The 15,502-nt window shown below is 42.7% G+C and overlaps 1 protein-coding gene across 1 annotated transcript in view; it reads right to left on the bottom strand.

Annotated features, from left to right (window-relative positions):
- Positions 1-266: 266 nt before the first annotated feature.
- Positions 267-15,502, bottom strand: part of VSIG2 (V-set and immunoglobulin domain containing 2) — a 29,637-nt gene continuing 14,401 nt past the window's right edge. Inside the window, exons 5-9 of the mRNA XM_040427738.1 lie at positions 13,629-13,836; positions 8,009-8,161; positions 6,134-6,253; positions 922-1,069; positions 267-397 (exon numbers count right to left, since the gene is read on the bottom strand). Coding sequence (XP_040283672.1) covers positions 289-397; positions 922-1,069; positions 6,134-6,253; positions 8,009-8,161; positions 13,629-13,836 — 738 coding nt within the window. The 3' untranslated portion in view covers positions 267-288. The remainder of the gene's footprint in view (positions 398-921; positions 1,070-6,133; positions 6,254-8,008; positions 8,162-13,628; positions 13,837-15,502) is intronic.

Genomic DNA, 15,502 nt, shown 5'->3' with positions numbered 1-15,502 from the left:
AAATGAACCCTTTAAAGCAACAATGTCAGTTGGAAGAAGGCACTATGTAAAAATGTAATCATGTAAAGTACATTGTCTAATACACAAGAGTAACAATAGAGGATACATCCAGGACCTCCAGGGCAGAGGGCCCTGACCATCCTGTCTGAAGAGGTTATTACAGTGTCATCATCATCATTTATATACAGCAGATTCCTTGTATGATGTGACTGCAGGATTTTAGGATGATACACCAGTTCTGTCTCAATCCCGCGCATTTCATTGTCCCCACACATCACTTTTTATATATTACACAACCCGTGCCCGGTTCTCGCTTCTGTCTTGGGATCCTCGGGAATGATGAGAGTCCCTGGGACGCCTCTGCTCGTCACTCATCATTGGAGACACAGCATCCTCCCTGGGAGAATAAAGAGGAGAAAATGTGTCACTCCTAGTGTCCTGGAAACAGCAGAAATAAAAAACAGAAGTGGCGAGAGAACAGCACAGAGTCCTTAAAGGGGTTGTCTCATGAAACATATTCTACAGTTTCTATTTTTTGTCTGTCTTACTGAGCTGTGACAGTTACAGGGAAAGAGTTGAAGCGGAAAGGACACACCCCTGAGCTGCCAGGCTGAAGAGAATCTGGCAGAACAATTGGAGCAATGAATGGGGATATATCTGGATCTATGTGTGGTACAGGGCTGGTTCTAGCTTTGTTAGAAAGGTACTGATGCCTGACCCGCAAATCTTTCTAGCTATATCACCATCTCCCATATTGCTTCATAACTAGGAAGGTATTCTGCAATGACATCCATTGGCTTTCCCAGAAACAGATAAAACAGACACCCTCCAAGTCCACCACACATGGACATGGAGGGTCAGTAATAGGAGGTGCATTAGGGAAAGGTGACTCTTGTAAGACTCCCAATTACTGATACCAACCTGATTTCATTTCCTGGGTGATCAGATTTTGGGGCATCCTTTCTTTTCTTTCTATAAAAGAGCAAATAAAATAGAATCGCAGCGATGACAATCAGCGCCAGGAGAACCCCAACCACAGCACCGGCCACAACCCCGGCTTCACCGGCACCTGCAAAACATACACAGTGATGGAGCATATAATAAGCTGTATATATATATATATATATACACAGAATAGGAGCAGTGTACAATGTAACCATTATACAGGAGAAGTGGTACTGTGCAGTGTCCATATATACAGAATAAGAGCAGATACTGAGAATTACACCCAGTATACAGGAAAAGAGAAGTGGTACTGTGCAGTGTCCATATATACAGAATAAGAGCAGATACTGAGAATTATATCCAGTATACAGGACAGGAGAAGTGGTACTGTGCAGTGTCCTTATATACAGAATAAGAGCAGATACTGAGAATTACACCCAGTATACAGGACAAGAGAAGTGGTACTGTGCAGTGTCCATATATACAGAATAAGAGCAGATACTGAGAATTACACCTAGTATACAGGACAAGAGAAGTGGTACTGTGCAGTGTCCATATATACAGAATAAGAGCAGATACTGAGAATTATACCAAGTATACAGGACAAGAGAAGTGGTACTGTGCAGTGTCTATATATACAGAATAAGAGCAGATACTGAGAATTACACCCAGTATACAGGACAAGAGAAGTGGTACTGTGCAGTGTCCATATATACAGAATAAGAGCAGATACTGAGAATTACACCCAGCATACAGGACAAGAGAAGTGGTACTGTGCAGTGTCTATATATACAGAATAAGAGCAGGTACTGAGAATTACACACAGTATACAGGACAGGAGAAGTGATACTGTGGAGTGTCCATATATGGAGAATTAGAGCAGATACTGAGAATTACATCCAGCATACAGGACAAGAGAAGTGGTACTGTGCTGTGTGAATATACACTCACCTAAAGAATTATTAGGAACACCATACTAATACGGTGTTGGACCCCCTTTTGCCTTCAGAACTGCCTTAATTCTACGCGGCATTGATTCAACAAGGTGCTGATAGCATTCTTTAGAAATGTTGGCCCATATTGATAGGATAGCATCTTGCAGTTGATGGAGATTTGAGGGATGCACATCCAGGGCACGAAGCTCCCGTTCCACCACATCCCAAAGATGCTCTATTGGGTTGAGATCTGGTGACTGTGGGGGCCATTTTAGTACAGTGAACTCATTGTCATGTTCAAGAAACCAATTTGAAATGATTCGAGCTTTGTGACATGGTGCATTATCCTGCTGGAAGTAGCCATCAGAGGATGGGTACATGGTGGTCATGAAGGGATGGACATGGTCAGAAACAATGCTCAGGTAGCCCGTGGCATTTAAACGATGCCCAATTGGCACTAAGGGGCCTAAAGTGTGCCCAGAAAACATCCCCCACACCATTACACCACCACCAGCCTGCACAGTGGTAACAAGGCATGATGGATACATGTTCTCATTCTGTTTACGCCAAATTCGGACTCTACCATTTGAATGTCTCAACAGAAATCGAGACTCATCAGACCAAGAGTAATGAGGGGGGAGTCGCAGAGAGCGACGAGTAGAAAGCAAAGCTGTTAAATATTTTTTTCTCCAATGTATTCACTGAGGAAAATAAACTGTCAGATGACATGCAAAATGTAAAAATAAATTCCCCATTAAAAAGTGTCCTGTCTGACCCAGGAAGAAGTACATCAGCGACTTAGGCTACTTTCACACTAGCGTTGTTCAATTCCGACACCGGAACAGCCCGCCGGATCCGGAAAAACGTGTGAAAACGGATTACATTTAAATCCTGATCAGGATTTTGATCACAATGAAAAAATGCCTTGGAAAAAACGGATACGCCATTTATGGACTTTTTTTTTCACATTTTTCGGGTTTAACATGCAAAAGCCGAATCCGGTTTGACTGAACACACGGCGCCGGATCCGGCGTTAATGCAAGTCAATGGGGAAAAGACCGGATCCGGCGTTCAGTCAAACTGTTCAGGATTTTTGGACAGAGGTAAAAATACAACATGCTACGGTTTTCTGAAAAGCCTGATCAGTTAAAAAGACTGAACTGAAGACATCCTGATGCATCCTGAACAGATTACTCTCCATTCAGAGTGCATTAGGATAAAAGTGATCAGTTCTTTTCCGGATTTGAGCCCCTAGGACGGAACTCAGCGCCGGAAAAGAAAAACGCTAGTGTGAAAGTACCCTTAAAAAGATTAAAATAGACAGATCGCCAGGAACGGATGATATACACCCCCGTATCCTAAGGGAATTAAGTAATGTCATAGCCAGACCCTTATTTCTGATATTTGCGGACTCTGTACTGACAGGGAATGTCCCACAGGATTGGCGCATGGCAAATGTGGGGCCAATATTCAAAAAGGGTCCAAAAACAGAGCCTGGAAACTATAGGCCGGTAAGTTTAACATCTGTTGTGGGTAAACTGTTTGAAGGTTTTCTGAGAGATGCTATCTTAGAGCATCTCAGCGGAAATAAGCAAATAACGCCATATCAGCATGGCTTCGTGAGGGATCGGTCATGTCAGACTAATTTAATCAGTTTCTATGAGGAGGTAAGTTCTAGACTTGACAGCGGCGAATCAATGGATGTCGTATATCTGGACTTCTCCAAAGCATTTGACACTGTACTGCATAAAAGGTTAGTATATAAAATGATAATGCTTGGACTGGGAGAAAATGTCTGTATGTGGGTAAGTAACTGGCTCAATGATAGAAAACAGAGGGTGGTTATTAACGGTACACACTCAAATTGGGTCACTGTCACTAGTGGGGTACCACAGGGGTCAGTATTGGGCCCTATTCTCTTCAATATATTTACTAATGATCTTGTAGAAGGTTTGCATAGTAAAGTATAAATTTTCGCAGATGACACTAAACTGTGTAAATTAACACTGAAGAGGACAGTATACTGCTACAGAGGGATCTGGATAGATTGGAGGCTTGGGCAGATAAGTGGCAGATGAGGTTTAACACTGACCAATGTAAGGTTATGTACATGGGAAGGAATAATGCAAGTCACTCGTACATACTAAATGGTAAAACACTGAGTAACACTGACATGGAAAAGGATCTAGAAATTTTAATAAACAGCAAACTAAGCTGCAAAAAACTGTGTCAGGCAGCTGCTGCCAATAAGATAATGGGTTGCATCAAAAGGGGCATAGATGCCCGTGATAGGAACATAGTTCTACCACTTTACAAATCGCTAGTCAGACCACACATGGAATACTGTGTACAGTTCTGGGATCCTGTAAACAAGGCAGACATAGCAGAGCTGGAGAGGGTCCAGAGGAGGGCAACTAAAGTAATAACTGGAATGGGGCAACTACAGTACCCGGAAAGATTATCAACATTAGGGTTATTCACTTTAGAAAAAAGACGACTGAGGGGAGATCTAATTACTATGTATAAATATATCAGGGGGCAGTACAGAGATCTCTCCCATCATCTATTTATCCCCAGGACTGTGACTGTGACGAGGGGACATCCTCTGCGTCTGGAAGAAAGAAGGTTTGTACACAAACATAGAAGAGGATTCTTTACGGTAAGAGCAGTGAGACTATGGAACTCTCTGCCTGAGGAGGTGGTGATGGTGAGTACAATAAAGGAATTCAAGAGGGGCCTGGATGTATTTCTGGAGCGTAATAATATTACAGGCTATAGCTACTAGAGAGGGGTCGTTGATCCAGGGAGTTATTCTGATTGCCTGATTGGAGTCGGGAAGGATTTTTTTTCCCTCTAAAGTGGGGAAAATTAGCTTATAAGTCACAGTTGTTTTTTTTGCCTTCCTCTAGATCAACTTGCAGAATAACAGGCCGAACTGGATGGACAAATGTCTTTTTTCGGCCTTATGTACTATGTTACTGAGAATGACACCCAGCATACAAAAGAAGAGAAGTGGTACTGTGCAGTGTCCATATATACAGAATAAGAACAGATACTGGGAATTATACCCAGTATACAGGACAGGAGAAGTGGTACTGTGCAGTGTGACTATATATAGAATACGAGCAGATACTGTAAATTACACCCATTGTACAGGACAAGAAGTGGTACTGTGCTGTGTCCATATATACAGAATAAGAGCAGGTACTGAGAATTACACCCAGTATACAGGACAGGAGAAGTGGTACTGTGCAGTGTCTATATATACAGAATAAGAGCAGATACTGAGAATTACACCCAGTATACAGGACAGTGGTACTGTGCAGTGACTATAGACACAGAATACGAGCAGATACTGAGAATTACACCCAGTATACAGGACAGGAGAAGGGGTACTGTGCAGTGTTCATATATACAGAATAAGAGCAGATATTGAGGATTACATCGGGTATACAAGAGAAGCGGTACTGTGCAGTGCTATTCGATGAAGAACAAGAGCAAATACTGTACTGAGAATTAAAGCTGACTCATAAGAAGTGGTACTGTGCAGTCAGGCTCGGACTGGCCCACAGGGGTACAGGGGAATCCCCCGGTGGGCCCCTGAGCAAAGTGGGCCCCTAGTCTCCCACCCCCTGCACAAGTGGCACATAACACATTAGACTTACTGCACTACATACATACATACATACAGTACATGTACAGCACCTCAACCAGCCTATGTTCATATAAAAAAACTTGTTATATTATTTATTATATTTGAATGTATCCGTACGGTGGGCCCCCAAAATTAATTTTACTGGTGGGCCCTAGGTACCCCAGTCCGACACTGTGTGCAGTGGTTCTTACTGAAAGGAGAATCCTCCTGCATTGTGGGCGTTGAGTGATGTGTTATATTGTCTGAGATAATAAACTGTATAATAAACAGGATCTAAATATTAACACTCAGTGACAACCCTGAAGATGTTGCCTAATCTCTATGACTGGTTGTCAGCACAGCACCCTATCATCTTCTATTGTGTAAAGACAAAAGAAAGTTATAGCAATGCCGAATGCGCAACTCAAAGGCTCCACAACGCCACATGCTAAGGCTAGGTTCACATCATCGTTTTGTTTTCCATTCTTATGATCCGTCAGAAGAACAAGAAAAAAAAAGAAAAAAAACTGAAAAAAGGTACTTAATGGAGAACTTTTTTTCAGACGAATATAACAGATCTCAGACGGAAATGGCTAAAAGGGATGCAAAATGACATTACTTGATACTGATATGGTCACTTGACATGTGGCTTGTCCCATTTCATTGGAGGCCGTACAGCGGTAAGTACCAGACATCGGCTCAGACAGGTTAGTGAGCAGTAGGGATCCCGTTATCTCATCTGTATAAAACAAAATGTTAGCAGATAATTAATCATCCTTCTCCTGATATACTTGGTGCTGCTGGCAGAGCCTAGTCCTTCCACTATGTAACAGTCTGTGACCACCCATAAGATCAGCACGTTCCTTTCCTGAAATACTCTGTGCTACATGAGATCTACTCCTCCCACTTTCTAACTCACTTTGTGATCGCCCATAAAACCAGCACTAGATCAAGCAGAAATAACTTGTGCACCAGGGCGAAGAATGGTGTGCCTGCTTGGGGTTGTGCTCTATCAGACTCCCCAATAATCTCCAGGGGCAGCACGGTGGCTCAGTGGTTAGCACTGGTGCCTTGCAGCCAGGGGCGAACTGGGAACTAAAAGTGTCCCTGGACAAAAAAACTAAACTAAAAGTGGCCCCATTTTGTAGGCAGGTCCAAATAACAGAAGACGGGGCAACACAAGTAGGTGGGGTCAACAATAGCAGGGTGCAAAATACCATCCCAGCAGTACCAACTAACAAAAGCTGGCCATTTGTGGTGGCCATCAATAGCTACCATCTTCTGTCCTCCTCCTCCTCCAGTTTTCTATGGAGCAAGGGGCTTAGGAGGTGAGATGTGGGCCACAGAAGTTGAATTCAGGAGAGCATCTGCGGTCGCTGGCTGGTTACATGGGTACCTGATTCTCATAGCGTTAATTACTGTTGAGAGCTCATTATGTACCCGGTCAGCGACAAAGAGAAGGGCTTGGCCAATCCGCCCCTGCTTGCAGCGCTAGGGTCCTAGGTTCGAATCCAACCAAGGACAACATCTGCATGGAGTTTGTATGTTCTCCCCGTGCTTGCGTGGTTTTACTCCGGTTTCCTCCCACACTCCAAAGACATACTGATAGGGAACTTAGATTGTGAGCGCCATTGGGGACAGTTGGATGCCAATGTCTGTAAATCGCTGCGGAATATAGTAGCGCTATATAAGTGCATAAAATAAATAAATAAGGCACCAACAAAGTGAGTGTTCAAAGCTTTATTTGAGAGCACAGAAGCATAAATATGTTTCAGCACTCAAGACATCATCAAGACAAAATAAAAGACTAATGAGGTGAACAGCTGTAATTACACCGCACCACCACTAAAATCTAGATGGCGTGCAGGTAAACCATGAAGAGTATGAGCAGTGCACTCACATGATTGTCGAGGCCGCTTCAGACAGCTGGTCAGCAGGGTGACGGACCCCTTCTGATCTGATATTCATGACCAATCCAGAGGATAGGTCATCAATATCTATACCCCAAAAACCCTTTTAAGATGCTAGCTCCATAGGGCAGGTAGTGATAGCCTACATACTCTTCTCCAGAAATACTCTGTGATGCTGGAGACTCTCCTCATCCAACTATATGACCCAATCGGTAATATCCCACAACATCAGTTCATACCTCACCTGAAATACTCTGTGCTGATGGGAGGACCCTCCTCCTTCTACTATGTAAAGCGCCTTTTGTAAGGCCTAATTATCATCCGACAAATGAGCAAATGCTCGTAGTAATAATTATTTGTTCCTCATTCAGTTTGCATCAGGCCATGCAAAAATGAGCGCCAGTAGACTTGTATATCATCAATCATAACTAGTTTGGGGCTGAAACTGTCCCATGTAAAAGGGGGACCCTATCTCTCAATCTGTGACCTCCCACAAGATCGGCACACTAGTAACCTGTCTGTGATTATAATATAACTCATCTCTTGACTTTTTACTGTCTGCAATAATAATCAAAGCTTCATACTTTCCATCATTCCTGGCAGAAGTGCAGTTTTTGCGCCCACTATGGACCAACTGTAGATGGGCGGGGGGTTACCAGTGGAGGAGCAGGTCAGGGTGCCATCTTGGCCTGTGATGGTGTTTCCATTAGACTGACATGTTGGATAAGTTGGAGGAACTGGAAAAACAAAACAAAACATTTATTCTCCTTCATGAGAAACTTTTCATGTCCCATAGAGGATGACTCGTCGTGAACGAGAACAATAATACTTAAGTGGTCAGGGTTGGACTGGCCCACCAGAGTACCAGTGGATCCTCTAGTGGGCCCAAGCTCTGACAATAATGCACCCCTAATATTTCAGGGCCCTTAAGGTCCTATATAGACAGAGGGTGGGCCCTCAGAATCATTTCCTCTAGTGGACCTAAGGGACTTAAGCTCGACGCTAGAAGTGGTGCTGGTGCATTCTGCCAAATCAATTATCTTATAATAGGTAGACCCTGCTAGTTGTCCTCAACTCCATCCCACCTTTTGTTAGGAGAGGAGGATGACATCACCTCTGACAGTAGATTATGTTGGTGACTTTATTTCCCATTGATATAGATAAGCAGCTGCTATGGGGCCCTGAGAGGGGTTGGTCCCATCAATTTTTGCAGAACAATTTAAAGCAGAACTTTAATCATATTGCCGGTGAATGGTGGAGAAGAAATTAAATACCACGCCCCCCACTTTCCCCTATAATGGGAGGTTCAGTATCATCTTTACTATGGATTTCCTTCTCTTCTATGTATATGATTTTGTCTTTATGACTATGTCTTTAACCACTTACCGTCACGCTAACGCCGAAAGGCGTCATTTCTGCGGCGCTCCCAGGTCACACTAACGCCAATAGGCGTCATCTCGCGTGAGCCGAGATTTCCTGTGAACGCGCGCACACAGGCTCGCGCGCTCACAGGAACGGAAGGTAAGAGAGTTGATCTCCAGCCTGCCAGCGGCGATCGTTCGCTGGCAGGCTGGAGATGTGTTTTTTTTAACCCCTAACAGGTATATTAGACGCTGTTTTGATAACAGCGTCTAATATACCTGCTACCTGGTCCTCTGGTGGTCCCCTTTGTTTGGATCGACCACCAGAGGACACAGGTAGCTCAGTAAAGTAGCACCAAGCACAACTACACTACACTACACCCCCCCCCCCGTCACTTATTAACCCCTTATTAGCCCCTGATCTGAATGGAGCCTTACAGGGGCGTGATCAATGACTGTGGTGATCACCCCATATAGACTCCCTGATCACCCCCCTGTCATTGATTACCCCCCTGTCATTGATTACCCCCCTGTAAAGCTCCATTCAGATGTCCGCATGATTTTTACGGATCCACTGATAGATGGATCGGATCCGCAAAACACATACAGGCGTCTCCCTGGAGCCTTCCAGGGGGGGTGATCACCCCATATAGACTCCCTGATCACCCCCCTGTCATTGATCACCCCCCCTGTCAGGCTGCATTCAGATGTCCGTATGATTTTTACGGATCCACGGATACATGGATCAGATCCGCAAAACACATACGGACATCTGAATGGAGCCTTACAGGGGCATGATCAATGACTGTGGTGATCACCCCATATAGACTCCCTGATCACCCCCCTGTCATTGATTACCCCCCTGTCATTGATCACCCCCCTGTAAAGCTCCATTCAGACGTCCGCATGATTTTTACGGATCCACTGATAGATGGATCGGATCCGCAAAACACATACAGGCGTCTCCCTGGAGCCTTTTAGGGGGGGGTGATCACCCCATATAGACTCCCTGATCACCCCCCTGTCATTGATCACCCCCCCTGTCAGGCTGCATTCAGATGTCTGTATGATTTTTACGGATCCACGGATACATGGATCGGATCCGCAAAACACATACGGACATCTGAATGGAGCCTTATAGGGGGGTGATCAATGACAGGGGGGTGATCACCCCATATAGACTCCCTGATCACCCCCCTGTCATTGATCACCCCCCTGTCATTGATCACCCCCCTGTCATTGATCACCCCTCTGTAAGGCTCCATTCAGACATTTTTTTGGCCCAAGTTAGCGGAATTTTTTTTTTTTTTTTCTTACAAAGTCTCATATTCCACTAACTTGTGTCAAAAAATAAAATCTCACATGAACTCACCATACCCCTCACGGAATCCAAATGCGTAAAAATTTTTAGACATTTATATTCCAGACTTCTTCTCACGCTTTAGGGCCCCTAGAATGCCAGGGCAGTATAAATACCCCACATGTGACCCCATTTCGGAAAGAAGACACCCCCAGGTATTCCGTGAGGGGCTAATTGAGTCCATGAAAGATTGAAATTTTTGTCCCAAGTTAGCGGAAAGGGAGACTTTGTGAGAAAAAAATAAAAAATATCAATTTCCGCTAACTTGTGCCAAAAAACAAAATTTCTATGAACTCGCCATGCCCCTCATTGAATACCTTGGGGTGTCTTCTTTCCAAAATGGGGTCACATGTGGGGTATTTATACTGCCCTGGCATTCTAGGGGCCCCAAAGCATGAGAAGAAGTCTGGTATCCAAATGTCTAAAAATGCCCTCCTAAAAGGAATTTGGGCACCTTTGCGCATCTAGGCTGCAAAAAAGTGTCACACATCTGGTATCGCCGTACTCAGGAGAAGTTGGGGAATGTGTTTTGGGGTGTCATTTTACATATACCCATGCTGGGTGAGAGAAATATCTTGGTCAAATGCCAACTTTGTATAAAAAAATGGGAAAAGTTGTCTTTTGCCAAGATATTTCTCTCACCCAGCATGGGTATATGTAAAATGACACCGCAAAACACATTCCCCAACTTCTCCCGAGTACGGAGATACCACATGTGTGACACTTTTTTGCAGCCTAGGTGGGCAAAGGGGCCCATATTCCAAAGAGCACCTTTCGGATTTCACAGGTCATTTACCTACTTACCACACATTAGGGCCCCTGGAAAATGCCAGGGCAGTATAACTACCCCACAAGTGACCCCATTTTGGAAAGAAGACACCCCAAGGTATTCCGTGAGGGGCATGGTGAGTTCCTAGAATTTTTTATTTTTTGTCACAAGTTAGTGGAAAATGATGATTTTTTTTTTTTTTCATACAAAGTCTCATATTCCACTAACTTGTGACAAAAAATAAAAACTTCCATGAACTCACTATGCCCATCAGCGAATACCTTGGGGTCTCTTCTTTCCAAAATGGGGTCACTTGTGGGGTAGTTCTACTGCCCTGGCATTCTAGGGGCCCAAATGTGTGGTAAGGAGTTTGAAATCAAATTCTGTAAAAAATGACCAGTGAAATCCGAAAGGTGCTCTTTGGAATATGGGCCCCTTTGCCCACCTAGGCTGCAAAAAAGTGTCACACATCTGGTATCTCTGTATTCAGGAGAAGTTGAGGAATGTGTTTTGGGGTGTCTTTTTACATATACCCATGCTGGGTGAGATAAATATCTTGGTCAAATGCCAACTTTGTATAAAAAAATGGGAAAAGTTGTCTTTTGCCAAGATATTTCTCTCACCCAGCATGGGTATATGTAAAATGACACCCCAAAACACATTCCCCAACTTCTCCTGAGTACGGAGATACCAGATGTGTGACACTTTTTTGCAGCCTAGGTGGGCAAAGGGGCCCATATTCCAAAGAGCACCTTTCGGATTTCACAGGTCATTTACCTACTTACCACACATTAGGGCCCCTGGAAAATGCCAGGGCAGTATAACTACCCAACAAGTGACCCCATTTTGGAAATAAGACACCCCAAGGTATTCCGTGAGGGGCATGGCGAGTTCCTAGAATTTTTTATTTTTTGTCACAAGTTAGTGGAAAATGATGATTTTTTTTATTTTTTATTTTTTCATACAAAGTCTCATATTCCACTAACTTGTGACAAAAAATAAAAACTTCCATGAACTCACTATGCCCATCAGCGAATACCTTGGGGTCTCTTCTTTCCAAAATGGGGTCACTTGTGGGGTAGTTATACTGCCCTGGCATTCTAGGGGCCCAAATGTGTGGTAAGGAGTTTGAAATCAAATTCTGTAAAAAATAACCAGTGAAATCCGAAAGGTGCTCTTTGGAATGTGGGCCCCTTTGCCCACCTAGGCTGAAAAAAAGTGTCACACATCTGGTATCTCCGTACTCAGGAGAAGTTGGGGAATGTGTTTTGGGATGTCATTTTACATATACCCATGCTGGGTGAGAGAAATATCTTGGCAAATGACAACTTTTCCCATTTTTTTATACAAAGTTGGCATTTGACCAAGATATTTATCTCACCCAGCATGGGTATATGTAAAAAGACACCCCAAAACACATTCCTCAACTTCTCCTGAATACAGAGATACCAGATGTGTGACACTTTTTTGCAGCCTAGGTGGGCAAAGGGGCCCATATTCCAAAGAGCACCTTTCGGATTTCACTGGTCATTTTTTACAGAATTTGATTTCAAACTCCTTACCACACATTTGGGCCCCTAGAATGCCAGGGCAGTAGAACTACCCCACAAGTGACCCCATTTTGGAAAGAAGAGACCCCAAGGTATTTCGTGATGGGCATAGTGAGTTTATAGAACTTTATATTTTTTGTCACAAGTTAGTGGAATATGAGACTTTGTAAGAAAAAAATAAATAAAAAAAATCATCATTTTCCGCTAACTTGTGACAAAAAATAAAAAGTTCTATGAACTCACTATGCCCATCAGCGAATACCTTAGGGTGTCTACTTTCCAAAATGGGGTCATTTGTGGGGTGTTTGTACTGTCTGGCCATTGTAGAACCTCAGGAAACATGACAGGTGCTCAGAAAGTCAGAGCTGCTTCAAAAAGCGGAAATTCACATTTTTGTACCATAGTTTGTAAACGCTATAACTTTTACCCAAACCATTTTTTTTTTACCCAAACATTCTTTTTTTATCAAAGACATGTAGAACAATAAATTTAGAGCAAAATTTATATATGGATCTAGTTTTTTTTGCAAAATTTTACAACTGAAAGTGAAAAAATTTCATTTTTTTGTAAAAAAATCGGTAAATTTCGATTAATAACAAAAAAAGTAAAAATGTCAGCAGCAATGAAATACCACCAAATGAAAGCTCTATTAGTGAGAAGAAAAGGAGGTAAAATTCATTTGGGTGGTAAGTTGCATGACCGAGCAATAAACCGCTAAAGTTGTGGAGTGCCGATTTGTAAAAAAGGGCCTGGTCTTTAGGGGGGTATAAACCTGTGGTCCTTAAGTGGTTAAAGGGGTTCTCCCAATATTTATGGTCTATCCTCAACATAGGTTATCAATATTAGATTGGTGGAGGTCCGATACCCCACACCCTCACAGCTCTTATTCAAATTAATGGGAGCTAAGCCGCAGGACCCAAGTGCCAGGAAACCACACAGTGGATGGAGCCTTCTGTCCATTGTAAAGTTCTGGTACATATGGCTGCCTAAAACAGCAGCCACTATTTTTCAGTGGGGATGCAGGGTGTTAGACCCCCACTAACTTGATATTGATGTGCTATCCTTAGGATAGGTCATAAATAAACCCCTTTAATGATAAATCTTGTATTCACTGAATGCTACTTCTTGAGGTTGCGGTGGGGTTGGGGAGGGGAATCATCTCACCGAGGACCGACAGCTGCATGATGCCTGATCCACTGCCGCTGAAATCAGGAGGATTATTGACTTCACAAACATAAGTGCCATTATCTGACCATGCGATATTGGTCAGCTGGATAGAGGCGACCCCTGATGTTGGGGGGTTCTGGACAGCAGTCAGACGGTCTGCCTGGGACCCCGGTTTATACGTCTTTCCATCAGAAAAGTAATAAATCTAAATGGAAGAAGAGGAAGCCCGTAATAATATAATGTAATAAAATGTAACAGATATGTAAGATAATAGAATAAAATATAATAGAATGCAATATAACAATATGATATAAAGAAATGTAAAATAATATAACATAATATGAAGTAATAAATCATATAAATAGGCAGCATGGTGCCATTCAGCGCTGGGGTCCTAGGTTTAAAGCCAACCAGGGACAACATATACATGTTCTCCCTGTGTTTGTGTGAGTTTCCGCCCGTACTCCAAACAAACACTTATAGCTAATTTGGATTATAAGCTCCATTGGTGATAGCAATTAATGATAATTAGAGATGAGCAAATCGAAACATCTGAAGTGGAATTTGATCCAAAGTTAGATAGGGAGAGTGCAAGGACAGTGCATGGACAGTGTAGGGAGATCGTAGGGAGAGTTTTTACACACTGTAGGGTAAGCATAGGGAGAGCACAGGGAGACTGCAGGGACAGTACAGGGACTGTAATCTGAAGCTGAAGGGATCCATAGGAGACAGCCCACTTTGCATCAATCCCTGTGTAGCAATCTAATTGAACAATGTCCACCTTGTTGAATAAATAAGCAATTATATTATGCCTTGATTCCCAAATTGGGGTGAATAAGCTAATACTACTATTATTGGGGTGCCCACCTAGTTAAATAGATAAGCAATTCTATTATGTCTTAATTATCAAACTGGGCTGAATAAGATGTCTAATACCACTCTTATTGGGGTGTCCACTTTGTTTCTTAGATAAGCAATATCATTATGCCTTGATTCTCAAATATGGGTAAATAAGCAATCTAATTTTACAGTTTTTGGGGTGTCCACCCTGTTAAATAGATAAGCAATTCTATTATGTCTTAATTCTCAAATTGGGGTGAATAAGCTATGTAATTTTACTGTTATTAGGATGTCCACCTTGTTTAATAGATAATTCCACAAGGCCTTGATTTTGAAATTGGGCTGATATACCTGTCTCATTCTGTTGTTTTTCGGCATGTCCACATTGATATTTAACCACTTCTGTTAGCCAAACAGTTCCTGTAATTCAGTGTTACAGAGCGGTCTTATTTAACACCCTGTGGGCAGTGCAAATAAATTGATTCTTCGCACAGCAGAATTGCCCACTAGTTGATCGTCATTTTTTGTTTGGAAAAATTATTCTTTCATCTGAAAAGTTATTCTTTTAACATTAGTCTTGTAGCAAATAAATGATTCTTTTATTACATAAATTAGTCTTTTACAAAGTAAATTAGTCTGCTCCAATATTACAATCCCGATCCCTATAATGAACTATGCTGAGAAGGTAACTTGTACCGGTCGGCAAAGGGTAGACACGCTGCAATCCCTTCAGGGCAGTGTGTGTGCAGCCTAAGGGCATCACAGAACAGATTGTGCTGAACATTACTTGGCCCTCAAGGATCTTGGACGTGGAACGCCTGCAGTCAAATAACTAGTTGGTAGTACAAAATAACTAAATGTGATTTGATGCAGTAATAATAATTCAACACTTCAATGAATATTCTATAGTATGGTCAGAATCCAGAAAAATTATGAACTCTGTTGATGATAACAGAGTTTTATATTAGAGGACAGATTCGTACCTATGAAACTGGCTGACCTGTTACAGGTGCACTTGGCAGCTGAAGGCA

Source organism: Bufo bufo, chromosome 1 (genome assembly GCF_905171765.1).
Source record: "Bufo bufo chromosome 1, aBufBuf1.1, whole genome shotgun sequence".
Classification (NCBI taxonomy): Eukaryota; Metazoa; Chordata; class Amphibia; order Anura; family Bufonidae; genus Bufo; species Bufo bufo.
Note: the sequence above shows the minus strand (reverse complement) of the source record. Positions and strands in the feature narration are given on the sequence as shown.